This window comes from Saccopteryx leptura, chromosome 6 (assembly GCF_036850995.1).
Source record: "Saccopteryx leptura isolate mSacLep1 chromosome 6, mSacLep1_pri_phased_curated, whole genome shotgun sequence".
Lineage (NCBI taxonomy): Eukaryota > Metazoa > Chordata > Mammalia > Chiroptera > Emballonuridae > Saccopteryx > Saccopteryx leptura.
The window spans coordinates 24,552,516-24,578,736 of NC_089508.1; the positions used below are offsets into that span (position 1 = coordinate 24,552,516).

General features: G+C 50.3%; 1 protein-coding gene across 1 annotated transcript; it reads left to right on the forward strand.

Moving 5' to 3' along the window:
* The first annotated feature begins 13,020 nt into the window (after positions 1–13,020).
* ZDHHC22 (zinc finger DHHC-type palmitoyltransferase 22) lies at positions 13,021–22,107 on the forward strand. The gene is made up of 4 exons (XM_066343582.1): positions 13,021–13,046; positions 13,505–13,638; positions 15,480–16,019; positions 20,791–22,107. Exons 3-4 carry the CDS (start codon positions 15,494–15,496, stop codon positions 21,054–21,056), a joined length of 792 nt encoding a protein of 263 aa, XP_066199679.1. The 5' UTR covers positions 13,021–13,046; positions 13,505–13,638; positions 15,480–15,493; the 3' UTR covers positions 21,057–22,107.
* The last annotated feature ends 4,114 nt before the right edge of the window (positions 22,108–26,221 follow it).

A 26,221-nucleotide genomic window follows, 5' to 3' on the forward strand; every position in this document is an offset into this window, starting at 1 on the left:
AGGACAGGGAGGGAGGAGGAGCCTCCCCCTGTGGAATGGGGGAGCTGAGGGTGGGGGTGCGAGGCCTCCCCCGCTAAGTGGAAGAATGGTCTGGGGAGTTTGGAGAGACAGGAGTGAGGGCAGAGCCCCGGTCCCTGGCGATCAGGGCTCTGAGTGCCGGGGAGCTGCCCAGGGTGCACGGGGCAGAGGGCAGGGATCAGCCAGTGGTGCCTGCAGCTTTGTTTCTCAAGTGTCCCCCCAAAACTTCAGGCTGGTCACGTGGTTATGGTTAACGTTACCAGTAAGGTCATGTTTTCTCTTCCTGCTCCAAGCTTATTTGTCCCTGAAAAGCGAGGCATAGTGGGGACAGTCAGTACTGCAAACATTTTCTTGTCCCAAATGTCTCTTCTGCCGTCTGGAAGCCTGCTTGAAATCCTGCCGGGGACAGATCACTCACGATCCTGGCCCAGGACAGATCACTCACGATCCTGCCGGGGACAGATCACTCACGATCTTGTTGTAGGCCTTCAAGTCAGAGAGCTACTTCCAGCCTCAGGGCTGCCACCTGAGAGCCGGGTGACCGGGGCCACTGGGCTAGCAGCTCTCAGGCTCAGTGGCTTCATCTGTCAAATGGGGAGGCAGCGCCTGAGACACAGGGCTGGTGTGAGGGTGCAGTGGAAACTGTGTCAAACTGTGATCTCTCATCTAGAACCCAGGGAGCCTGAGGACTCGATTTTCCCTTCTTACAGGAATGAATTGATCAGAGTATTTTATTTATTTTTTTTGTTGTTTTTTTTTTGTTTTTTTTTGTATTTTTCTGAAGCTGGAAATGGGGAGAGACAGTCAGGCAGACTCCCGCATGTGCCCTACCGGGATCCACCTGGCACGCCCACCAGCGCCGAGGCTCTGCCCACCAGGGGGCGATGCTCTGCCCCTCCGGGGCATCGCTCTGCCCGACCAGAGCCACTCTAGCGCCTGGGGCAGAGGCCAAGGAGCCATCCCCAGCGCCCGGGCCATCTCTGCTCCAATGGAGCCTTGGCTGCGGGAGGGGAAGAGAGAGACAGAGAGGAAGGAGGGGGGGGGGTGGAGAAGCAAATGGGCGCTTCTCCTATGTGCCCTGGCTGGGAATCGAACCCGGGTCCCCCGCACGCCAGGCCGACGCTCTACTGCTGAGCCAACCGGCCAGGGCCTGATCAAAGTATTTTAAAAGTGGAGGAAGAGAGACCTCAGCCCCCAAGAGGAGTCTCCTAAGCAAGAATGAGAAGGCGGGTCGGGAAAGTGCATTCAGCAGCATCCTAGAAGCCTCTTTGCCCAACTCACCCAGGCAACCGCCCCCTGCTCCCGCTGTGTGCTGTGACAGCGCGTCCCCCTCACTGCTCCCTCGGAGCTGTCAAGTCAGCCAGATTCCATTCTAGAAAGGGAGGAGGGGGCAGTGTTGGGTGAGTAGGGGGTTTGTGTCAGGGGTGATGAGGGTGGGGAGATGCGATAGCTGGACCACAAGGGTGGGACTATGGGCAGCTGAGAGCATGGAAGTTTATAGTACTGAATGTTGGCAATAATGATAATTACAGCCAAACACAAATGTCATTTATACTCAGAGAGCAAATTACCTTGTCACTGCCTTTGTGTAAATCTTGTTTTGGGATCTTAGGTTATTGGGTTATTGTCCTGGTTAATTTATGCTGAGGAGCTTGCTAGGTAGAGCCACCCCCTGGAGGCAGGAGATGGACCCTCGTAGGCAAGATGTGGTCAATAATTCTCATGGTTCTTCAGTAAACATTCTCCTTTTCTTCCCCAGGAATTGGACCTACCTGCAATAAAGAGTAATTTCTCAGCCTTCTTTATTTCTAGATAAGGTTAGGTGGCTAAGTTCTAACCAATGGAAGTATCATGAGTAATTACCAGGGAGTGACCTTAGGCAAAGAGAGTATGCCTTTGCTCGGTCTTCTTTCTTACTTCATGCTGCTGGAAGGTTGACCTGATTACTGGAGCTTGAGCAGCCATTTTGGACCATGAGGTAGAAGCTGTATGCTAAGAATGGTGAGGAAGGGATATATATATAGAAGGCGGCTTGGTCATGAATGGCTTTGCCAGCCCTAAACTGCCATCTCCACCAAGAGGATGAGAACTACATCTGAGGGATGACAGAACGGGGAACTAGAAAGAGTTCCTGACACTGTAGAGTGACCCTATTAGCTCTGGACTGTCTGCCTCTAGACTTCATTTACATGGGAGGGCAATACACATCTACCTAATTTAAGCCATTACTACTATTGGGTTTCTTGTCCCTTCAGAGCCAAACCAAATTCTAGGTGAGCCCATATAGTGTTCGTGGACTTGAGCTTTCTTCAGTAGGAGAAAGGGAGAAGAGGGAAGCCCCTCTTGGTCTGGACCTTGGAGGGTATTACAGTGGTGGGGGATCAAATATAATGTCTAGTCATTAAGTGACCCAGGAACTAGGAAGGGGGGGTTCTGGGCAAGGTTTCTTTCTCCTCAGAATCCCATAAGAATGGAATGAGGTCTGAAGATTCAGAAACAAGATGGTGACTATGCTAACTTTATTGCCCCAGTGGAACTGTAAGCAACCAGAAGAGACTGGCTAAGCCCCCAGCACATAGTAAATGCTCAATGAATATTTGTTGACTCACCAACTGACTGTACTGTACTGTATTAAGGAGACTCAAGGAAACCAAAGCAACCCCTGGGGAGGAATGGTGGTGGAGACCAGGAGAGAGATCCCTTAGAAGACGATGACCGGAGACGGCCGATGACAAAACTCGAGTCACGTGGTCTGCAGCACACGCTTGCCCAGCAGTGCGTAATATCTTCCCGTGGTCACCTGGGAAAGTCCCGTAGTTCATTAATGCAGGATACTCCTGGGCAGAGGTGCTTTACAGCTAGTGATGCACAGCCATTTTCAGGCAGGGATCGCTACTGCACTCTTTCCAAAAGAGAAAGCTGGGGTCCAGAATTGCAAGGTCATTTGCCCAAGACCACTCACTAGGAAATGCAGCAGCTGGGACCTGAACCCAGGACTTCTGATCACAAATATTACGTTCTTTGCAACAAAGGATGCCGTTGGTGACTTCTGGCCCTAATGGCTCTTTCCCTTGACGTTCCTAGACCAACACTAAGGCCCTGGGTGTTGTTTTAGAAAGACTTAAAATGAAGAGGAGGTGGGACAAGCCTGGGAAAGGGTGTCAGGCAACCTGTCAACAGATTGTAAGGCTGGCAGACAGAGAAACCCAGCACAGCCGGCTGCTCAAACAGTGCATTTGCACGGAAAAAAAAAAGTGCCTTGACCCAAGATGCTTTACTGCCATCTACTGGAAGATTGTCATAATAACCATACACGTTTGTGACGATGGAATGTGAGAAGGATGCCCCCTGGAACTGTGAGGGTGCAGAGTCTGGCCAACAGTGCAGGACAGCCCCAGATGCATCTTCTCTCATTCGAGAGAATAAAGAACGACAGGGTCCCTGTCAGCTCAAGTTCTGCCCTCACCTTTCTTGCCTGAGTCTGGGGCTCAGACAGACGGTCTATAGCAGTCTGTCTCCCAGAATTTTGTCACCTCGACCCCTAGATAGTCCATTCATTCTTCCTGCCACCCTATGCACATGTCCTGAGTACCTGTTCTAGGCCAGGTTACCTGCTGGACACTCTGGGTACCACATGGGCAGAACCTAATCCCTGCCCTTTCTTAGCTCACCGTCCAATGGAGGTCAGGGTTACAGAAATGAATCAGGGCATCCTTGCCTGTCTGGATCAAAGAAAATATGTCTGTCTATCCTGGATGATTCGAGTCCTTCCACCATTTACTAGCTGTCAGCTCTTAAATATCTCCCTCAGCCTCTGGCTCCTCTCCAGTAAGATGTGGCCAATATCTCACTGACAGTTTGAGACCTAACGGAGATAATATATTTAAAGTCCCTGGAGGTGTTCAACTTATTCTTTCCTCTCAAGTGGGGGGCTTGTTATGGTGGGGGTTCAGTGGCCAACAGTCTTGACTTGCTCCTGGTGCTGTTAAGAGTCTGAGTTGCAACACACACACACACACACACACACACACACACACACACACACACACATAGCAGAGTGACAGCTCACTCAGGGAAGACAGAGGCTCTGATGAAGTTTCCTTCAGAAACAACCAAAAAGTGATCAACATGAATGCACATCAAACACCTAGCACAGAGCCATGCCCAGAGCGGAGTGGGTTCTATGGGCCCTGCCTTTCGCCTTCTTATACCCTGCCTTTCACCTTCTTCTGCCCTGGCTGGAAACAGATGCGGGTTAAGAAGGCTCAGGAACCATGTTAGCCCCAGGGGGTTGAACAGTTGGGGTCATGGGGATTGGACCTTACAGATTTCACTTATCTGCAGAGAAAGGCTTGCAGACTGCTGCTTGACCAAACCTCTGGGGCTTCCATCAGCACTAAAAGCAAGGCTGCCTAACACTTGAGCTTATTTCCTCATCTATAAAATGAGACCAGTAATATTTACTTTGAGCCAGTGGGAGGATTAAAATGCAGGAAGTCCCTAAAGAGTCTACAACAATGCCAGGAACAAGATAGACACAAAATAAAATACAGTTATAATCACAATGATGGGATCCAGGGGGTTTGGAGCTGTCTGAAGGATGCTACTCTCAACCATCCAACTGCCAACCCCTGTGGGAGATTGAAGATGCAGGTGATAGCTGATGAGGAGCCAGGATACAATCTTGCCCCACGCTGCTCCTCTTACGGGCAGGAAGCTGGTACAAACTTTCTGGAGGGTAGTTTGGCAACAGGGATCCTTTTGACCCAGGGACTCCATTTCTAGGAATTCAGCCAAGGAAATAATCATAGAGCCCCACAGAGTTGTTTGTGCTAGGACATTCATTGCAATGTTGTTAATAATGGTGAGAAACTAGAAATAATCTCAAGCTAGAGATACACTCAATACACACTTTGGTTGGATGTCAAAGTATTAAGATCAGTATTCAGCTGAAGTCTAGATCAATGCCTGATATCGCCTTATGGAGCAAATGTCTCTGATATAAAAGGTACATCTAAAATGTTATCAGACATTTTTATCATGATAACTTCATTGCTAATGAATTTCATTGTCAAGGCTTCACAGTTTAACATCATAGCGCCAGAATAAACAAATTCCCTAGCCCCACCAGGAGCTAGCTTGCTCCTGGGTTACATATCACACACACTGTGTTAATAAATCAGTGCTTACTTTCAACTGATATGGGGCAGGCGTGTGAGCTTCACTTCCTTTATATTCCTTACAATGCTGGGTCAAATATGATTTATCATGGATATTGATTGCATGATTTTAGAGGGTTTTTTCCTTATGAAATCGGGAGGTTGGTTGACATTCTGTTTTTAGTTTATCTTTACAAGTTACAAAGAATTTACACACAGGGCTTTTTATCAAAACCTCATAGCCTAAGGCCCTGGCTGGTTGGCTCATCAGTAGAGTGTCGGCCTGGCGTGTGGAAGTCCCAGGTTGGATTCCCAGCCAGGGCACATAAGAGAGGTGCCCATCTGCTTTTCTACCCCCTCTCCTTTCTCTTTATTTCTCTCTATCTCTCTCTTCCCCTCCCGCAGTCAAAGCTCCATTGGAGCAAAGTTGGCCCAGGCACCGAGGATGGCTCCATGGCCTCTGCCTCAGGCACTAGAATGGCTTCGGTTGCGACTGGAGCAATGCCCCAGACGGGCAGAGCATTGCCCCTTAGCAGATTTGCTGGGTGGATCCTGGTCAGGCGCATGCGAGAGTCTGTCTCTCTGCCTTCCTGCTTCTCACTTCAGAAAAAAAAACAAAAACAAAACAAAAACCCTCATAGCCTAAGTAGAATAAAGTAAATAAAAATTGACTACACTTAAAAATTATTTTGTTTGGTGTTATGAATGATAGTATTCTAAATAATTCTACAAGGATTAGAACTGTGATATAATCTAATCTCTATTATTCTGCTTCATATTATTATTTTAATGTTTTATTACTGCCTCCAAAAGTATCTTCTAAAAGTGTCTGGCTGACATGCTTTCTCAGTATTTGTATTAGCCATCAATGTTTCCTTCTATATTTAAACACATGAAGTCTCTTAAAAATTACTTCTGTACATTAAGAGGCAATTTATAATTATCATGAGAGATACTGACTTTACTTTTGCAATTATATTACATACATTTAATCTTTGACTGACAAAATTTCAACAAATAGAGCAAGAAATAAGATATTCATTAAAGTTACATCTAGAAGGTTATGTATATTTGAAAGTGATTATGAATAGTAAATCCGATGTCATGCTATATGCATATAACACAGATTATGCTTCTTAGATGCAAAGGTTATGTAACAGTCACAGGATCATAGATCATATGCAAGTCCAGGGAGTCCAGAAATGATGCTGAAGTATGAACTTGGCTATTCAACCTTTCAAAGACCAAGGCTAAAGATGAAGTCACAAAGCATATTTTTGACCAGATACTAAGGCAAAGCTAATTCTGGTGCATCCTTACTAAACTGTATCCCTTCCGTAGGAGACACATACAAGCTGTTTATTAAAAACAATGTTGGTGAAATATATTTATCAACATGGTAGGATTGTCTTACTGTTGAAAGATCTAAACACTGGTTATAAAAGAGGATGAAAACATGATCCCAAATTTGTAATTAAAGGAGAAAATGATTAGATAAAGGATTGAAAGACATGTACAAACTGTTAATGATGATTATCTCTGGGTTTAGAATTAAAGGATTTCTGCCTTATTTTTAATTAAATTTTTTTTAATTTTACAAAAACATGTTATTCATATGTTTTTTTAAAAATAAAAATATTTAAAGTGTATCTTTTCTGTCTGTCCTTTCTCTTTCATCCAGGGCCAGATTTCAAATGTGCTAAGCCGGCCAGATGGTCAGGGACACTGACCACAGCTGCATGTAGTGCTCACCGCCCATGTTCATTGGAGGTCAAGGCTTTGGTAGGCGGGACTGCCTTTCCTGGGCTCGTTTCTGTGAGGAGAAATGCCTAGAGGAAGGCACGGGTCAGTGAGAGGGTGGGAAAGGGCAGGGGGTAGGAGCCCCATTTGACCAATGAAGACCTGGATTGTCAGTGAGGCTAGAAGGACCAGGAAAATCCTGTTTCTCTCTGAAGGCCTGGGGGATGATAACTTGAATGTGTCTAAACTTCTCCATAATAGAAGACTTAACTCCAAAATGGCCCCCAATTAATTTTCTTCTTCCTCTTTATCAATTCAACTCATAAGCTTTAGTTGGTTACGTAGCTACCTGTGTGGCCATGTGACCAAGTTCAGACTGATGAGAGGTAATTGGATGTGTTGTGGGCAACTTCCAGGAAATATCCTTAAAGAGAGGGTCCTGTCCTTTCCCCTTTTCCCTTTATTGCTGGTTGGAATATGGACATGATGCCTGGACAGGAGCATCCACTTTGGACCATGAAGCGACATGCTCAGGATGATGGAGCAACAAGATAGAAAGAGTTTGGGTCCCACATCATCATGGAGCCTCTACACCAGTCTTGGACTGGTGGCACCTTTGAACTTCTTTAATGTGAGAGTGAGGTAAGCTCCCATCTTAGTTTAAACCAGTGCTTTCATGGAGTTTCTGTCACATGTCTAGCACCTAATCTTAATGAATTACAATAGATATAACTTATTTCATTCTTACGATGTCAGCCGCGATTCTCAGTGCTTCACAGATGTTGTCTGGTTAGTCTATGTAACAATGTTTTGAAGGGGAAACTATAGTTAACCTTGTTCTACGAAGCAGGAACTTGAGACGCAGAGAATTTGACTAATTTACTCAAGGTTGCACGATGAGTGCCTGGCTGAGCTGAAATCTGAGCCCAGATCATCTGACCCCAGAGCCCGTCCTCTCACTGCTCTTGGGCTCCTCTCCTTCTGGTCCCGTCTGACACTTCTGCAGGCCCATTTATGTGAACTGTACTCCCCTTCCTGCCCCACTCCCAGTCTCCAGCAAAAAAACCATTTTCTCTTCACCCCACTCCACTAGAAAAGGTTCTGACTGGTTAATTTATGCTGAGGTGTAAAAGGCCAACAACTGCTAATACCTCTCCATAAGGAAAATAGGCTCTTTATTTCTATGTCCGTGCGAGGGTTGACAGGTGAAAGACACAGAAGGAAGAACATTGGGTGAGGCTTGAGCACTGAGATAAAGTGACCTGGATTTTATTTCAACTGCCAGCAAGCTTTACAATCTTGTAACCACTGTGGTCCTCTGTTGCCCCCGCCTCCCCCCCCCCCCCCCATCAAACAGGTAGAGTCAGACTTTCATTAGGCAGGGCTGTTGTAGGGTTAAATAAAATAACCAATGTGAAAGTGCTTGGCCTTCTATCAGCCTGGCACACAATGGGCGTCAGTAAATATAAATATTTAGTTGAATTCTGTTTATCTGGTGCTTCCTCTAGCTTGTCTTTTTTAAAGGTCAGATAATTGAAGTATATTTGCATACAGTAATATACACCCTTTTGAGGAGTGCAGCTCTATAATTTTGACAAACACAGTCATGCAACCACTGTCACAATCAAAATATAGATTTCCAAATTATTCCCTCATGCTCCTTTGTCCCCTAAGACTGTTTCTTACTTACCCTAATATTTACTGAGCACTCACTATGTGCCAAGCTCTTGGCTGAGTCTAGACTAAAGAAATAAAGATGACAGGTAAATACGTGCCCTTGTGGGTTTATAGCCTATCAGATACAAAGAGGCAATGAACACACCAATACATATACCAAGAAACAAAATCACCATAGAGACAGTAAGTGCTATGTGACAAGTAGCATTATTTGGTAGCTAGTAGCTGGAGGACTATTCCAGTAGAAAGAGCAGGTGCTAATGAGTTGGTATCTTTGTCTTTTAAAATCCACAACAAATTCTACAAGTTATAGCTAATATTCCCTTTACATGGAAAAGGAATTTGAAGCTCAGAGAGGCTCAGGAATTTGCTCAAGTCTACACAGCAAATGAGTGGGAAAACAGCTTAGTAGATTGCAAAGCTTACACCGAAAGCTCATGCTTTCTTCATACACCACACAGCCTCTGTCCCGGGCCTGGGCCGTCTCTGCTGGAACAGAGTGGGAGATGGAGGCTGGGGTGTGAGATCTGTGTTGCCTGTTGTCCTATGACCATAACAGTGTATTTCGGAGTCTTGTAAACAACCAAGGGCACCGCAGTGACCTCACTCTCCTGGCTCCACCGCCTTCCTCCTCTAATTGAGATGTCAACCTCCTGTCTCATTCCCGCCCTTCCTGGATGCCTGGCATTGCTGGGTTCTCAACAGACAACTGACCTCCCCCTGCGCCTCCTGTCCTCCTCCATCATGAAGGCATAAACCGAGGCTGTGTCTGATGAGCATGCATGCTCTCAGACCCCCTTTTTCTTTTCTTTTCTCTATTCATTTTCCTCTCCTCCACTCTGCTCCTCCTCTTTCCCTCTCTGTACCCCCTCCTTCTCCCTCTGCATGCTCTGAGAGGAAAGGGCCAGTTAATCTTGCTGCCACCGCCTCTGCTAAGCTGCACACTGGTCCACAGGCACAGGCTCCCTACCAGGACTGCCTGAGTGCTCCCTGGAAACCAGAGCTAATTGGTAAAATATCACATTCATTCTTTCACCGCCGGAATGCTCCAAAGGAGGCTCTGCCAAGCCAAGCCCAGATTTCTACCCTGAGGCGTCAGTCACCAGGGAGACTGCTGGGGTTACCTGCCACCCAGAGGCTGACATTCAGACCTGCTGTTTGCACCTTGACATGTGGGTTTGAATAATGAGTGAGCATCACTGCCCACGATCATGTACACACTCTTCAGCACCGCAAACCACAAAGCACTTAATGAGTTGCAGGTTTACTTTATTTATATAAATTTTACATAAATATCTTACATAAAGAGAGATCATGCAGTTCTTTTATTCTGAAGGCATAAATTATATACCTGCTTCCTCTATGCAAGTGACATGTTCTAAGAAACTTAAGTATCAATAAGATGTTCACATGTTAAATCACATTTTAATTCGAACATGAGCAATGCTTGCAAATTAATGTGTGGCAAATCTCTGAAACTCAGTTTCCTCGTAAGAAAAATGGGTTTAATCATTTTTGCCCCAACTAGCTCATAAGGCTGTGTTGAGAGACTCATGAAATTAAACTTTAATTTTGTGGATGTACTTTGTAAGGTTACAAAGCACTTTATTATATCAAAGTCATGTTATTGCTGAAATGAAGACGTTATTGGCTAGGCAAACTACCGCCTCCAAATAGAAATTCTGGGATAATCTAATTTTCATGTACTGGTTGGCTCAGATGAAGATTACGCTTGCATGGTTTTCAAATCCAGGTGGGCCAGCGGTGTCTCATTAAGCCTTCCGAGACTTGAGGAACACTTTGTGGTTTCCTCTGACTTGCTATTGGCAGTAAAGAGTATTCTGTGCAAGGAGGTCTGTTAAAATCTTAATTTCGGGGTACCAGTTATCCTTGAGACCCGAGCCTGTCCCCTCCACTCCCTACAATCAACCTGAAATCAGAGCCTTAGCATGCAGGAAAAGCCCCGGAGCTTCCTTAGCTGTGGCCCCTTGCATCTTGGAGTGTTCTCCACCCCAAACACTTGGGAAGTGATAGGGCCAGATGGACATACGTGTAGGGTTCCCCACCCAAAGGAGAAGCGTCTTCCTGCATCGTTTCTCTCTTTGTACAGAACATATGGATGCAAGGTGGAACGATTGCCACTTGGGAAGAAATTCATTTATTCAAATAACAAGATTTATGGCACATATTTCTGGGAAAGTGCTCAGCACAGTCAGATGCCTGTCTGTGTTACTGCCCCCTTGGGACAGCCTGCAGGTACAGTCATGGCTTAACTAGAAGGATATATGACAAAGACAATGGAGACTGTGGTTTATAAATTATTTTCTGATGCACAATGAGTGGCAAATGTGTCCTCACCAGACATTTAAAGACCTTGGAACACTCTTTCCTCTCAGAAAGAGACCAGTATCAACTCATCAGTCAATACACTTTAATTCAGTATCTCTTCTGGGCAAACCATCATATTAGGAGACATAGAGGAAACCCCTAAAATATTTCCAGCATAGACCAAGAGCTCTCATTTTAGTTGGAGAGATAAGACTTCCTTGTGGATAAAGATAAGAGAGATAGAAAGAGGAAGAAGCTAACACTATCTAATCTCCTGCTGTCACTGAGGCACTTAGATTACATTCTCCCATCTGATCATCATCACCACCAGGTAACATCTTCATCCCATTATACAGATGAGAATATTGAGAACAGAGAGGTTAAATGATTTGCTCAAGGTCCCGCAGCTGGTAAGTGTCATAAAGTGTTCATTCTTGGGAACATTTGAGATCTTGCTTCCCAGCATGTCATCTGTTTGTCTCAAATAAACTCAAACACTTAACATTTTTTTTGTTGTTCTTACTCTGTTGAATTCTGATGGGGCCAAAATCAAAGTGTTTAAATTGACCACCCTATTGATTATGTCAGGGGTAAGCACCAATTTTTAAAAACCAAGTAACATTTGGCTGTACTTCCTCTTATTCAATTCACTTAAGTGGAGGGGGCTGAGGAACTATGAACTCTAGATTTGACGTTTTAATGTCCTTTTATGTTGATCAACTATATTTCTAAGTAAATCATTGTTCTTGTCCATTCCACAGTCAGATCTCTGCCTGTTTCCTGGCTGAATACTCCCTTCCCCCACCGACATCTTCCCACATTCATTTAGCTTCTCTCTCTCTCTCTCTCCCCTCACACACACACAAACTCAGACACACATCTTCCCACCACACACCCATATGCAAAATAAAATTAGAAATACCACCAGAATTTCAAGGTATTTAGGGAATGGAGATCTTCAATCAATACAGACCAAAGCAAGCCCTCCAAACTCCCTGCCTCCCAAGCCAGGGTGAGAGACAGGCAGAGCTTGTGAAAAGGACCCAGCCAACAATGATCTTGATACAAAGTGGCTCTAAAGGGAAAAAGGTCACTGGGTCTGCCCTGTGGCCACTGGGACTCACAGAGCTACCAGATTCCCAGAGGCCAACACCTTGCAATCTCTCTCTCTCTCTCTCCTCTCTCTCTCTCTCTCTTTCTCTCTCTCTCTCTCTCTCTCTCTCTCTCTCTCTCGCTTATATGTAAGACCCTTTCAGAACATGAGAAGGTTTCTTAGCCCCCTTTTTATTATGATGTACACTAATAAAATACAGAGAAAAGAATATCTGATGATTCAAATATAGGCTGAGCTGCTAAAAAGATGGGTCTCATTTTAAGGAATAGCTCTTGTTTTGATCAACCAGTTGAGAAAGCAAGAATCAATTCTTGATTTATGTTTGCTGCCCAGAGGAGTAGAACAAGGCAGGTGGGTGAACCGTGGCAGCTCAGGAAACAGGTCGTGTGGTGACTCCAATGTTCCCGCAGTATTTCTAAAGCTCCCTCTGCTTCCCTCATTCCTACCCCCACGCGACACACACTGGCCCAGTGTCCCCACCCTCTCGGAGCCCCTCAGTCCCCACCTCAGAACAGTGGAGCTGGGAAAGGAAAAGGAATAGGGCTAGGGAGATGGGACAGGATGCCAGGCCGATGCTCCCGGTTCAAGCTCGGTGTCTGGATCAACCCTTCTGTTGTCCTCCCTTCTCCCAAATGAAAACTCACCCTGGGTGTCAGAGTGGTGTTGGGCTGTGTAGAAGCTGAGAGAGGGTTGCATTAGTTCAAATCCAGGCTCTGCCACTTACCCATTGCGTGACTTAGCGTCTCTGTGTTTCAACTTCCTCACCCACACAGTGGGGATCGTGAAGCTTCTGCTGAGAAAATCACCAAAGCCGCCTTATGTTAAGGCTTAGCACAGTGCCTGATTTTAAGGGCCCGATAAATAGTGTCAATAACTATGAACTAATATTCAAATAGTGCTTACCATGGGCAGGCTCTGCTTAAGGGCTTTACATGTATTGTCATGTAATCCTCACATCTCTGTTTTACAGATGAGGAAACTGTCATCTGAAGATCACACAGTAGTGAACGGTGGGTATTCAGATCCGGAAGACAGGCTCCAGGGTCGGGGTCGCGACCCCTCTGTGACAATGATGCTGATCTTCATGGGTGTTGCCCCTAGCAGGCTGAGCTCTAAAACCCTCAGGCTTCTCTCTGTCCCAGAGTGGAGAGCAGGGAGGGTGGTCAGCCATAGCGAAAAAGCGAAAAGCTGATGATGGCTAGAGCATCCACATCAGGGCTGAATCCAGATTCTAGCTGAAACCAGTGGCTGAAGTCAGGCAGGGCGCCCCAGCCCGCTCCAAGGGAACCAGGAGAGGGGTGGGGGCAAGTTCCCAGTACTGAGAGGGGTGGCCAGAGCGCCGCCCCAAAAGGGGAGGAAGGGGTGATGGGGCTGGGGGGTACCCAGCTGTCATCCCCGCCGCTTCCTGGTCCCCACTCGCTGGCGCCCAAGTGGGAGGATCGCAGCTGCCCGCTCCCTCCTCCCACAGCCCCACTACCTGCCCAGTCCCCGAAGCGAATCGCGAGGAGGCTGCGAGCCAGCGGGGCCGAGCCCACAACTTTGCAGCCTCGGGGAGGGCGAGGGCCGGCGTCCAGGGCTCCCCTTATCGGCGACTAGAGCTCGGTGAGTTCATCACCCCACCCTTCTGCGGCGGAGCGGGGGGCGGCTTCCCGGCGTCCGGGAAGCGGTGGACGAAGCCGGCGGCCGCCCGCGCTGCCTGTCTCGCTGGGGCTCCGGCTGTGCAGCCCTCCGCCGCGGGCGAGGCCGGCGCCAGTGCTGAGCGGACAGCTCCCCGGGTCCCAGGGCCGCCCCGGCGGTCTGCGCGGTCCCTTCTCCCGCGCAGGGCCCGGGCTGGGGCCGCCGGCAGAACGCCCCTCTCTGCCCCAGCCCCGGTCCTCCGCCTTCCAGGCGCCGCGGCGCATCTGGAGGCTGCTCCTGCGCCCCCCTGGCGACCGGCGTGGGGAAGACACTTGCTTCACTGGAGCCCGGGGCCGAGGGCTCTCTCTGGGGTGGGCAACGCGGCAGCCCCCGGAAGCTCATAGCCAGGGGCAATGCCAAGCCTCCAGCGACCGCCTCGGGTGTACCTCGCTCTGGACCCCACCGCGGAGAGAGGCCCGAGCTTCCCACGGCGACCGCGGGCCCCAGGGGGCATTGGCATCTTCAGAGGGGACTCCAAGGTGACCAGTAGCCCGATCGGACGGGACAGCCTGGACCAAGGCCTCGTGGCATTTGCCCATTCTGGGTGCAGCAGCCTTTCCAGAACTTTTCTCATGCCTTGGCTCCCTGATTCAGCCCTGGAAAAGTTCTCTTGAGCACCCAGAATTCTATTTCCCGGGGGCCTCCTAAGCTGGGCAGGGACCAGGGCTGGCGGTTCAAGGGTGTGGAGTGGGGATGCAACCGGGGCTGCGCTCGGCGGCGGGAGGTCGATCAGCCGAAAGGCTCGCCAAGCATCCACTCCTGCGCTCAGTGCGGGCTTGTTGGTACCGAAAGGGTTTCCGCGCCATCGGCGTTGTTTGGGTTTCTCGCTCCAGGAGGGCTGGAGGCGGGCGCGATGGGGGGGTTTAATATCGTCGCCTCAAATGTAAACGCTCTTGGAAAAAAAAAAAAAAAAAGGCGGGGCTGCCAGTGTGGAGAGGTTGGCTGACCCAAACTGGCTGCTACAGGTATTCCGGCTGCCCCCGTCCCACCCCACAGGGTGCCTGAGCGCCCGTGTGAATGTATCCATTGTTTTAATTGATTGTTTAAAAAAAGGCAGATGGCCGCGGCTGCGTGTGTGTACACAGATATACACATACACAAACACACTCAGGCACACACAGATTACACGTACAGAGTCACACACAGGGAACACCCCCTCCACACACATGCACACACATACATGAACATCATGGACTCACAAGCACACATACCTTCAAAAAGTCTTAGGTTACCGGTGAGGTCCCTGATATTGTCCAAGATGGGGTGGGCACAGAGGCAGAGAAAGGGGAGGTGAAGCAAGACTTCCGTCCTTTCCCTCGGCCCCCACCCCAGATCCTTTGCTTTCTCCTCCTGGGTGGTGGTGGTGGTGGGGGATCTGAAGGAGAAATCCCACACCTGGGCCCTTTCCTGCTGCCATAACGGAGCGGAGTCCTACCCCCTGCCCTTCCACCAGTCCTTTACAGACTGCGAACAAACCCCAGCCTCGCTCCCCTTGTGTCTGACTCCAGGGCGCCTGGGCGCCGAAGTCGCTCAAAACCCGAGGGAGCGGGCACAGCAAATAGAGCCTGACCCCCAGGGGCCGCTGTGGTCTCGGGGTAGCATGCCTGCTTGGGCCCGGGTTAGGAAAGAAAGGAGGGGTGATCGAGGGACAGAGATCGGAGAGCATGGATTTGCATGGAGCGGGACCGACAGGCGGCACCTGAGTCGCGCCCTAGGGCGCCCCCTGGACACCGCAGTAAGTCCTCCTCTCACCCTGGGCTCCTTAGGAATGTGATCGAAGATGCTGGCCCTGAGGCTGCTCAACGTGGTGGCCCCCGCCTACTTCCTGTGCATCTCCCTGGTGACCTTGGTGCTGCAGCTCTTCCTCTTCCTGCCCAGCATGCGCGAGGACCCCGCCGCCGCCCCGCTCTTCTCGCCTGCGTTGCTCCATGGAGCACTCTTCCTGTTCCTCTCCACCAACGCCCTGGGCAATTACGTCCTGGTCATCCAAAACTCCCCCGATGAAGATGACGCCTGCCAGGGGACCTCGGCCGGGAGGGCTCCGTGCCCCCCGCCCAGCACCCACTTTTGCCGAGTGTGCGCCAGGGTCACCCTGAGGCATGACCATCACTGTTTCTTCACCGGCAACTGCATTGGCAGCAGGAACATGCGCAACTTCGTCCTCTTCTGCCTCTACACCTCCCTTGCCTGCCTCTACTCCATGGTGGCAGGGGTGGCCTACATCTCTGCCGTCCTTTCTGTCTCCTTCGCCCACCCCCTGGCCTTCCTCACGCTCCTTCCCACCTCCATCAGCCAGTTCTTCTCTGGTGAGTGGGCCTTGACAACAGGCAGGTCGGGCCCTACCCAAGGACCACCCTTCCCACCTCAGACCCAAGTGTGCCAGCTTTAGCAAAATAATAATAATAATAAAACAAAACAAATACAGGATTCCCAATTAAATGATCATTTCAGATAAATAACACATACCTTTTTAGTATATAAGTGTATCTTAAATATTGCATGAGACATACTTATTGCAAAATGTTTACTGTTATCTATCTGACACTTAATTTAACTGGGTGTGCTGTATTTTATCTGGCAACCTCTCTCCCTACCCTCATCCTTAGTCAACCATAGTCAACCATAGTCAAGGTGACAGGGTGCCAGACCAGCCCCAGTGCAAGGCCGAGCTCCGCCCTCCTGCCCATGTGGCTGGGCTCAAATGTTCCTACCCCAGTGGTTCCCCCTGAAGCTGCCTCAGGCGGGGATCGCCTTGGTTGGAGCTCCAGCCGTGTTTAATGGCTGCATCCTCCCAGCACAGTCATGGGACTGGGGTGGGATCCGACCCTCCAGGAGACGCTTACACCCGCAAGAGCCAGGCATGGGGACCTGCACAGTGGCCCTCAGCTGGGCACCCTGGGGAGGACTATACAAAATGCGTCCCAAGATCATTATATATAGCTCCCTGATACCTAGCCCTGAGGGACCTGGGGGCAGTTCTCACCCCTTTACCTGCCCTTGAAATCTGTTCCTACCTCGTTCCCTTCCTTTCCATCCCTACCTTGGCTTTTGACTCCGATTGACTTGGTTTTCACGATTGATGGTGTGCATACGTGTGTGTTTGATATTATCATCTCCATTTCTCAGATGAAGAAAATGAGGCTCAAATGGGATTAAATGGCTTGCTCAGGGTCTTACTATGACTGCAAAGCATCCTGTGGCTGCCCCCACAGCAGCACTGAATACAGCATGCTTCCTCACCCACTGACCTTTCAGGGACAGAGAAAGACAGAGTGCAGCTACTTCTGTTGAGAACCTAAGAGTGTCTTTCTTGATGTGCCTGGGCTTGACATTCATAAAAATTCTGCTCCACTTTGGGGGAGCCATCATGTCAGTCTTTGTTGGGGCTTCAGCCTGGTCTTTTGCAGGCGTAGAAAACTATTGTGTCATTTGGCAGTAAGAACACAGAGACCCAGGAAGGACTGAGCTAGGGGGTTGCTTTGAGGACTAGTGTCTGAGCTGGACCCAGAACTCAGAGCTCCTGGGTTTTCTGGATCCTGGCGCTGGCATAGAGGCTGTTAGGACTGAAATAACCAGGCGGAGGGAGGGGTGGTGGGCGAGCCAGGGGGTGGAGTGTGAGCACAGGCAGGTGGAGGGATGAGGAGCGCCAGAGAACCTAATTACACTTTCTTTTCCAAGTAGTTTTATCACATAAAAATGGATGGTTCCAAAGGGAGGATCTTGAAATGGTTTGATTTGAGATAAGCCCAGGCTTAAGGCCTATCCATATGTGCTAGGTTTGGGAGGCAGGAAAGAAAGAAGGAGGGATGTATTTCTTTGAAATGATGGGAGAACAAAGCCAGTAAGTGCCTACCTTGGAGCCCAGAGCCCTGTTCCAGCAGAAAGATGAGTGTCATTATCTTTTACCTCTGTACCATACCCACCAAGAAAAGAAGGTCACGATTTTTAATCTCCAACTCCCATCTCATCTCCCTTTGCCAGCCTTCCATTGGTCCCCTGGCGAGTCCTTCTTCTCTCCCTTCCCCAACACTATACCTCACCTCTTCAGTGTCTCCCTCCCTATCTCTTCTCCCCTTATTCTTAACCCAACCCAAGTGGCTGAGAGCACTCTATCTCATCTACTCAGGAGGACAGCAGGGAGTCAGAAGGCCCCTTCCTTTCGATAGATTGAGCTATTATTTCCCAACTGTGGTACTTGCTGTCTCCAACTGTAGTACTGTCCCTGAGTCATATCTGTCAGCAGAGCATGGGATGGCTGTGAGTACGGCAGCCCTGTGAGGCAGAAGGCTGGCCTGGCGGATTTTAGAATTTGACTTTTCTTTTGGCTTCAAGGGATCAGTATAAGTGTGTCATCTCTCTGAGCCTCATTCTTCTCATCTAGGAAATGGAGACGATGTTATCTGATCTGTGTCATGGCAGTTTGTAAAAGTACACCAGCGTGGTGGATGCCACAAGAAAGTCCAGTAGAAAGGGAAGGGGATTAACATTTGTTGAGCACCTATTATGTGCTACCCACAGTGCAGGTCTCATTTCATTCAATCCTCCCCACAAGTCTGTGAGGTAAGTATTACCATTTTAAAGGCTGAGTAACCAAAAGGTCAGCCTGGTTAACTTGCTTCGAAGCCACACAGCTAGTATGATTGCAACCCGATATTTGGACTCAGGATTGCTAGCCTGCAGAGGTCATATTCCTTCCATTGCACCACACTGCCTCTCTGAAGCTGCTTCTTAATGAATGAGCCACTTAACAAGGCAAGGAGCTTCTTGTCCCTGAATGTATATTGTCTCTGAATGTATGCTAGACAATGGTTCTGTCAAAGGTATTATAAATGGTTGGAAGGAGGTGGTGGGGGAATTAGATGGTGTGATCATTCAGACCCTTTAGAAAAACTGTGATTTTTCTAAAAGAAGCAGAACTATTATTAGATAGTTCAGAGAGCTGAGGCAACCAGGTTAGGCAACTTCAAACATTTCAAGAAAAAACATGTCCCCAGAAGAGCCCTTTGTAGCTGCCACAAGGGGCCAGGAGAAGGCCACAAGGTCTTTTCCGCATGCCTTGATTTAATGCCGGGAAAAAAGCCCATGAAAACCAGGTTCCATCGGCCCAGGCTTGTCCCTGAGGCCGAGTTACAAGGCAGGCCCGCATTTGACAGCTTTGGTGTCCTCACATCCCAGGTCGAGGGCCATCTTTGCCTGTCAGATCTCCTGAGCCCAAAAGGAACCAGGTCCCTGGGTCCTTCGGTCTACTGCGGCTGCCTGAGCTAACCTGTGCTGACAGGGAGAAGTGGGTCAGAGGGGTGGCACAGCCCAGTGTGGGCCCCGGCCCACTGCTGCCCCAGCCAGCTGAGGGGCTCCTCAGGACGCCAGCTGAATGGGCTTTCTCTCCCCTGAAAAGATGACTTGTTTTTCTTCAACTTTGCAAACAGAAACCTGCTTACAAAGCACCTAGGGCTGAGGGCAAGAGGAGGCTGCTGACGAACAAACCCGAATCAGGCCCACATCCTCCTGGTGGCTGAGTCCACCACTGTTCAGACTGGACAGATTTCATTTATTTATTTTTAAAAGATTATATTTATTGGTTTTAGACAGAGAGGGGAGAGAGAGAAAGGTGGGGGTAGGAGCAGGAAGCATCAACTTGTAGTAGTTGCTTCTCATATGTGCCTTGACTGAGCAAGCACAGGGTTTCGAACCAGCGACCTCAGCATTCCTAGTCGACGCTTTATCCACTGCGTTACCACAGCTCAGGCCAGACTGGATGAGTTTTAAAAGCTCAACCATCAGGGGTCTGGAAAGTGGAGCCTGGGGAGACCAGGGAGCCATGGGAGCCAGGGCAAGCTGGAGAAGGGAGGGGCATGGCTGAGATTTGCAGAGGTCAAATAGGGTGCCAGGTAGGGTCTCTGTAGCAGGCACTGTCATCTCCCTGGAGGAGGTGGTGGGCTCGCCCTGCAGGAAGAGAGGGGCTGAAGAGGGCTTTCGGATGCTCTCCTGGGTCCGCTGCCCTGACTGCTGGTAGGTCAAGGTAAGTGTGTCTACCATGGCTGCCAAAGTTGCAGCCAGCCGGACTGCAAGCCCTGGGAAGAAGGAGGAGAAAGAGAAAAATGGATGGGCTACGGAGTTCAAGTGGAGCCTTTTCCGGGTATAGTCTGAGAGTGACCCTCAGCAGGGAGCACAGCGCTGAGTGTGAACCAGAAAGCTGGCCACTTCACACACGATATTCCTGAATCATGCACCCTATGGAACCATTTTACAGATGAGCAAACTACAACTCAGAGAGGTTAAGAAACTTGTGCAAGACCACAGAGCTGGGAGGTTCAGACTTAACATGGACTGACCACCCCAACTCTGAAAGAGAGTGTGGGATCTATTACTCAGTAGAGGTTTAAAAACCAGTAATACAGAGCTCTCATTTAGAAGGGTTTACAGGAGGTCCTGCCCAAGGCAGGGGGATGGGCTAATGACCTTGAGGGCCTCTTCCAACCTTAGCAAGCTCTGATTGATAGGACAATTCTAGTCAAATGCTCTGGTGGTCACAATGTCCTCTTGTTAACATTAATGACTGACTCACTCTCTTGGTTGGAGCTCTGCGTCGGCCGGGAGCTCGTGACTTACTCTTGATGACTAGCTCTGTTCTCCATCATGCTGTCACTCCTGTGTTCTCCCAGCCGGTGCTTCAGTCTAGATAGCTGCCCAGGTGCCAGCTCCCTCCCTAGGATCCTCAGCTCACCCCTCTCTCCTCCTAGAAAAATCCCTTCTCCCTGTGATCAGACCAGAAAGAGGAGACAGGAAAGACGGGCCTCTCTGACTAATAGAATGTTAGTGAGGCCTAGATTCTAGGCGTTGCCGGGAGAAGCTTCCTTCCCTTCTCCCCGACATTCTCTGTTCCCCTCTGGCTGCAGGAAAACTTAGGGCAACTAGTTTATCCTTCCTCTCCCTTGCTTCACCACCAAGACTGCTATAAAATGTAGCTTCAACCTCATTAATCTCTCTCGCTTCCCAGCGAAAAGCGCCTGCAGCGACGGCAGGTCCGTACGTGGCCTGGGTGTAAAGCGGTGCTGGCGTTTCCCCGCCCCCCTGCAGGAGCTGTCCTCGGTTCTGAAATGTTCGTCATCCTCATGCTCTACCTCTGGTTTGCCATTGGACTGGCCTGCGCCGGCTTCTGCTGCCATCAGCTGCTGTTGATCCTCCGGGGGCAGACCCGTCACCAGGTGCGGAAGGGGATAGCAGTAAGGGCCCGGCCCTGGCGCAAGAATTTACAGGAGGTGTTCGGCAAGAGGTGGCTGCTGGGCCTGCTCGTCCCCATGTTCAACGTCGGAGGTGAGAGTTCCAAGCAGCGGGACAAGTAGCAGGCACTCCCATCATTTCTCTCTGTGTGTGTCTTGACTCATTCCTGAACATAGGACCATGGCACCCTTGTCTCCACCCATGAACCACTACAACCTAGGGCTGAAAATGCCCTAGTGTCCACTCCTGGTCTGTGACACATAGAGAAAAACATTGGCTGGTGGATCGTGACAAGGAGGGAAAGTGGCCCCCTGGGCATTGTTACACTCCCCATGGGCCAGCCAGGTGGCTGTTAGGAGACCTCTGCTTCTATCTCTTTTCCCGGGGTCCCTGCTGTGCCCCTCTGCCTGGCTCCTCCACTCTCTACCATGTCTCACGACCTCACTGCCATCTGCTAGAGCTCTTCCTCTAAGCCCCATGTTGGGAGTGGGGAGCAAATTCTTGAGGCTGGTATGATACTCTCTGGACCTGGAGGCTGGCAAAATGTTCAAAATGACCAAGTCTGCTCTGCCAACTGCCAGTGAGGTTGGGAAAGGGTGTGTGTCCTCGTCCCCTCTGTGGAACTGTGGGCAGTGGAAAGGGGGGAAGAACTCAGTAGCCTTTTGCCCACTTCCAGCCCACCCCCAAGTTGCAAGGCCCATTTTTGGAGACACAGCAGTCAGTGATCTGGAATTTCCAGCTGCTGTTCCCTGTGCACTCTGCCCCAACTGGCCAGCCCAGCCCAGACCAGGACCTGGCTGGATGCTTCCTTTTCTTGGCACTCTTCCAACCTTTGATAGATGCTGGGAGGACAAGGAGAAGGGAGAAGGAGAGGGGACATACTGATAAACGAGAGAGGTAGGAGACTACATAACCATATAGAAGGGAATGTGTTTATGTGAGAGAGAGAGACAGAGAGAGAGAGAGGGGGAGGCAATAAGAGAGAAAGAGAGAGGAGAATGCTTAGGGGAGGGGAAGACGGAGGGTCACGCAGCAGCTGGGCCCTGGGATATTTGGGGAATGAGAATGAGAAAGGCAAATGGATGCATTTCTTCCCTGAAAAAGGGCATTCTGGCAGCTCCTGGGGATGTAGTGAGTCCCCCCAAACTGGAGGTATTCCAGCAGGGACCACGTCGTCATCTAGCAGGCACATTACGGAAGGAATTTCTGCACAGGGTCAGGGAAGAGAAAACCTCTCTCCAGTCCCAGATTCTGGTGACCCCTTTGTGATTTCGCGGCCCAGAGGCAGGGTCTGTAGAGGTGCCTGTGACTTACTTGCTTTTATAAAGGATAGGCGATGCATGGAAGAGTCTAAAAACCATGATGCAAACTTTTAGGACCCCACCCAGCCACTGAGGAGAGAGTCTCTGAGAGACAGGCTCACGTGAGTGTTAATGTTAGTACGGGGGTTGGCATTTGAGGATAGGGCGATGGAGCAGTTCAGGGGCAGGTGGAGATAACGGTGGGGAGAGCAGAGCTTGAAGGCGGTGTTCAACTCAGAAGGGTGATATTGGGAGAGTTGAGGCTCGGGAATGGGGAGACCAGTATATAGAGGTGCAATTGTCAGACCAGCCCTGTTTATCTGACTGGTTCTGTGTGATCTGGAACCCAGGGGACCAGACCCCTGGGACACGTGAGGGAGTGGGGAGGACACATGTGGCCCCTCCTGACTGGGTTTCAGAGCTAGTCTGCCACGCATGCAGACTGCAGGGCTGAAACCCACGCCTTACAGCGTCCAGCTGGTAGCCGTGGCGACCCCAACTGCTGTCACACAACCCTGAGTTCTTGAGCAGAGCTTGGAAGGACTTTACCTTGGTCAGGCCTTCACGTCCCATAGAAGACAAATATAGTAATGGCTCTATCCATGATACTTCTCCCTCCCATATGCCTTCATCCATGCATCCTACATGCATTTATTTAGTGACAACTGTGTGCTCTTCCAGGCACTGATCTACAGTGACGATCAAGACAATGCGACTCCTAGCACCAGGGGCATCTTGGCACAGCCCCCATGCAGTGACTCCCACCCCCAGAAAAAGGGTCACTCTGCCTTCCTGGTGGTCAGGAGAGCAGGAGAGCAGGTCACTTGGAGGAGGAGGATGGGGCAGAGAGGGCTGAAGGAGAGCCCAGTCTGCCTCAATGGAGGAGTCATTGGGGGGCATCTTTACCCCAGTTCCGGCCATACTTAGGTAGTGGGAGTAGAAAGGTAGAAGGTCTTGGCTCTCTCTGAACCCCAAAGCTCATGCTTTGAAGTCAGCCTGGCTCTTCCCAGCCTCCTGGCGCTTCAGCTCTGTGAGGCTGGACCATGGGGGAGGGAGCCAGTGGGAGACCGGCCGTGGGTTGGCCCCTGGCAAACTGGGCCATAGGAGGTAACGGTGGGGAGGTTGCCAGGTGTGGGACTTGAGCAGCATTTGTATACATGACTCTGTATTGTCGATGGACATCAATAAAACATGTGGTTTTAAATTTGACTGGACATGATCATATGGGCACTCTGGTTGGTAGCTGGGCCAGAATGCACTGATGCAGTCAGGCTGTTAAAATATTTAAGGTGAGTATCAAAAATACTTCTGTTCGAGTAGGTACATCATCTTTGTCCAGACTCCTGCTGCCCCAGATCATCCTGCTCCTCCCCTGGAACCTTGGCTTACCCCACAATCCAGCGATGAAAAGGGCATCTGTGTGGGACCCCCAGGACCCTGCCCCAGTCTCCCAGCCAGCGTCCACTGTGGTTGGTCAGGGCTGTGCTGTGTGGTGGGGAAGTGTGTGGATATCACCCCTGGTTGGCAGCAGATCTACAGTGCTGGGATCACTGAGCTCACGGGACCAGGACGGACTGTCTAACCTGGGGACTTACTTCCTCTTCTCCTACTCCTCCTCTCCTCCCTCTCTTCCCATGTCAGAGGACAGGAGGGGAGAGAATTAAGAACCCACTTGCTCCCCCAACACGGCTAGAGATGACCACCCCTGAGGATCAGCCAGGGCCCCCTGGCCCCTCAGCCCCTGCTTGTGACACCTGGATATCTTGGTCTGCCCAGCCCTGGGGACAGCCTGGAGGGATTGAGCCCTGCAGGAAGTGGTCCCTGAGCAGGCAAACAGGCATGACCTCGGCTGCACCATAAATATGTGCACACCCGGGCTGATGGAGACACAGCTAAGTGCTGATTCCACTTGGGCTGTTGAGGAACCTTCAGCCTAGGTGTTGGTCTGCATTCCCTGAACATACACCAGTGGGCAGCAGCTCCCAGATATGCAGGGGCAGGTGGGGAGGGATGAATGGAGCTGTGGCTAATCCCCAAAAGCTCAGTTAATGCTTAGCACACTCTAAGCATGGGCTGTCTACACTCCACAGGGCAGGCACACCTGTCTTGTTCACCGTTGTATCCTGGATACCTAGCAGAGGCCAGGGATCTAGTAGGTGTTCAATGCATATTAACCAGATGAATACCCAGATTTTGTGCTCATTCTCTCACTCTGCATCTCTTATTCCCCTCTGTGCTCAGCGTTGTGCTCTGTACATTGTGGGGCTAGAAGGCGGATGAGATGGCTCTGTCCTCAAGGGGCTCACATCCTGGCGGAGGTTCCTAGGAGTGCTCAGAGGGAGCGTAGCCAGCTTCCATTGGTGCAGGGGCCTGGGAAGGATGGATGAGCTCTCCAAGGTGGGGCTGGACAGGGAGGGCTTTCCAGGTAGAAGGAACAGGTCTGAGGCCTTGGAGTGATCATGGAACCATGAGCATGGGGACATCATGGGGCGGCACGAGGGAGTTAGGCTGAGTTGAGACCTGAGAAGAGGAACTTTGAATGCCAAGTATGAGTTCAGGAGTGAACTTGACGGGTAATAGGGAGCCACTGGCGGTTGTGAGGAAGGGAGCTACATGGTTAGAGCTAGATTTCAGACAGTGGAGCTTTGGCAGGTGGACTGGGAACGGGAGGGATCCAATTAGAGGCATTCGCTATGATCTGAGTGTGATAAGCAGGGCCCGGGTGAGAATTCTGGCTGTGGGCTGCCAGGCCAGGAGGGGAAGGTATCAGAGCCACTTCACAGACATGGAGCTTGACTGGAGGGGTGCTGGGCTGAGGGCCCAAGATGGTCCTCAGTGTTGAGATGGAATAATCAGGGTGCCCTCAAAGGGCAGGTCCTCGGGAGCACTGGGGTGGAGAGAATACCATGACCCTGGGGACAGGGCCACCCAAAACACTCTCTCTGTCAGCGACTCAGTAGTTGGCAGTTGATGGGATCATTCTGCAACCTGGCCAGGAAGAAGGGGTCAGGGTAATAGGCATGTTGTACTTTGCAGCATGACCCCTGGGCCCCTAAAACTGAGGGGAACCATCTATCTGTAGCAGTAGAGGTCATGGTCCTCTGGCCCACACACCCTGTGTCAGATGGAGTGAAATGCTTGACTCCCCAGTGCCTCAATGTTTCCATCTGGAAAGTGGGCGCTCTGCTTTGGCCCAGGCCTAGTGTTGGACTAGGCAAAATATGACACGCCCTACTCTAGGATTCAGGAACCAAAGGAGCTTTGGGAAGAGGACGGACTTGAGGGCACCTGAACCACATCCCCCTCCACTATAATGAGGACGCCCGTTCTTAGGTCCCAGGGACCAACTGTTAGTCAGTCTCCTTCCCTAAGAATATGGCTGTCCTTGTCATTTTATGCATTTGGTCCTCCAATTACCCTTCTTCTCTCTGTACCCTGTGACCTCCAGCTGCCTCATCGCTCCCATCCTCCTCCTCCTGCCCTGTCTCTGGGCATGCCCTCCGGGAGGCAGCCCTGCCTGCCTGGAAAAGGAGGGGTTGGGCAAGGAGCAAGGGTGCCTTGTTCTTCCCTGTCTGAGATGAGTTAGAAGTGAGGCGGAACCTTGGCCCTGGGCACCAGGCAGGGCGAGTCCGCTGGTGGAGCGCAGGTTGTCCGGGGGAGCTTGGATGCCTCGATGTTGACCTCAGCCTCTGCCCTCATTCCTCACTCTGTGGTGGTGCTGGCCCAGCTCCTCTAATCATTACTCAAACATTCACGGATGCTGACTTGATGCCAGGCATGATGCCAAAACCCAGGAATTCAAAGATGAATGAGACCTATTACCTGACCCAGGGAAGCTTATGGGGAGAAGAACCAATTGCAGAGGGTTGTGGCTCAGTGGTTGATGGGAGGGAGAAGGACAGGGTTCTACAGAAGTTCAGAGGAGACTACTCACTTAGCTGAAGATAGGGTGGAAGACCTCCCAGAGGAGGAGATGTCGGGGTCAT

Bases quoted from the DNA above. Each gene is read 5' to 3' on its own strand.
- ZDHHC22 (XM_066343582.1), top strand. From the start codon at position 15,494: ATGCTGGCCCTGAGGCTGCTCAACGTGGTGGCCCCCGCCTACTTCCTG. The intron at 16,020-20,790 runs GTGAGTGGGCCT...GCCCCCCTGCAG, and splicing joins CATCAGCCAGTTCTTCTCTG to GAGCTGTCCTCGGTTCTGAA.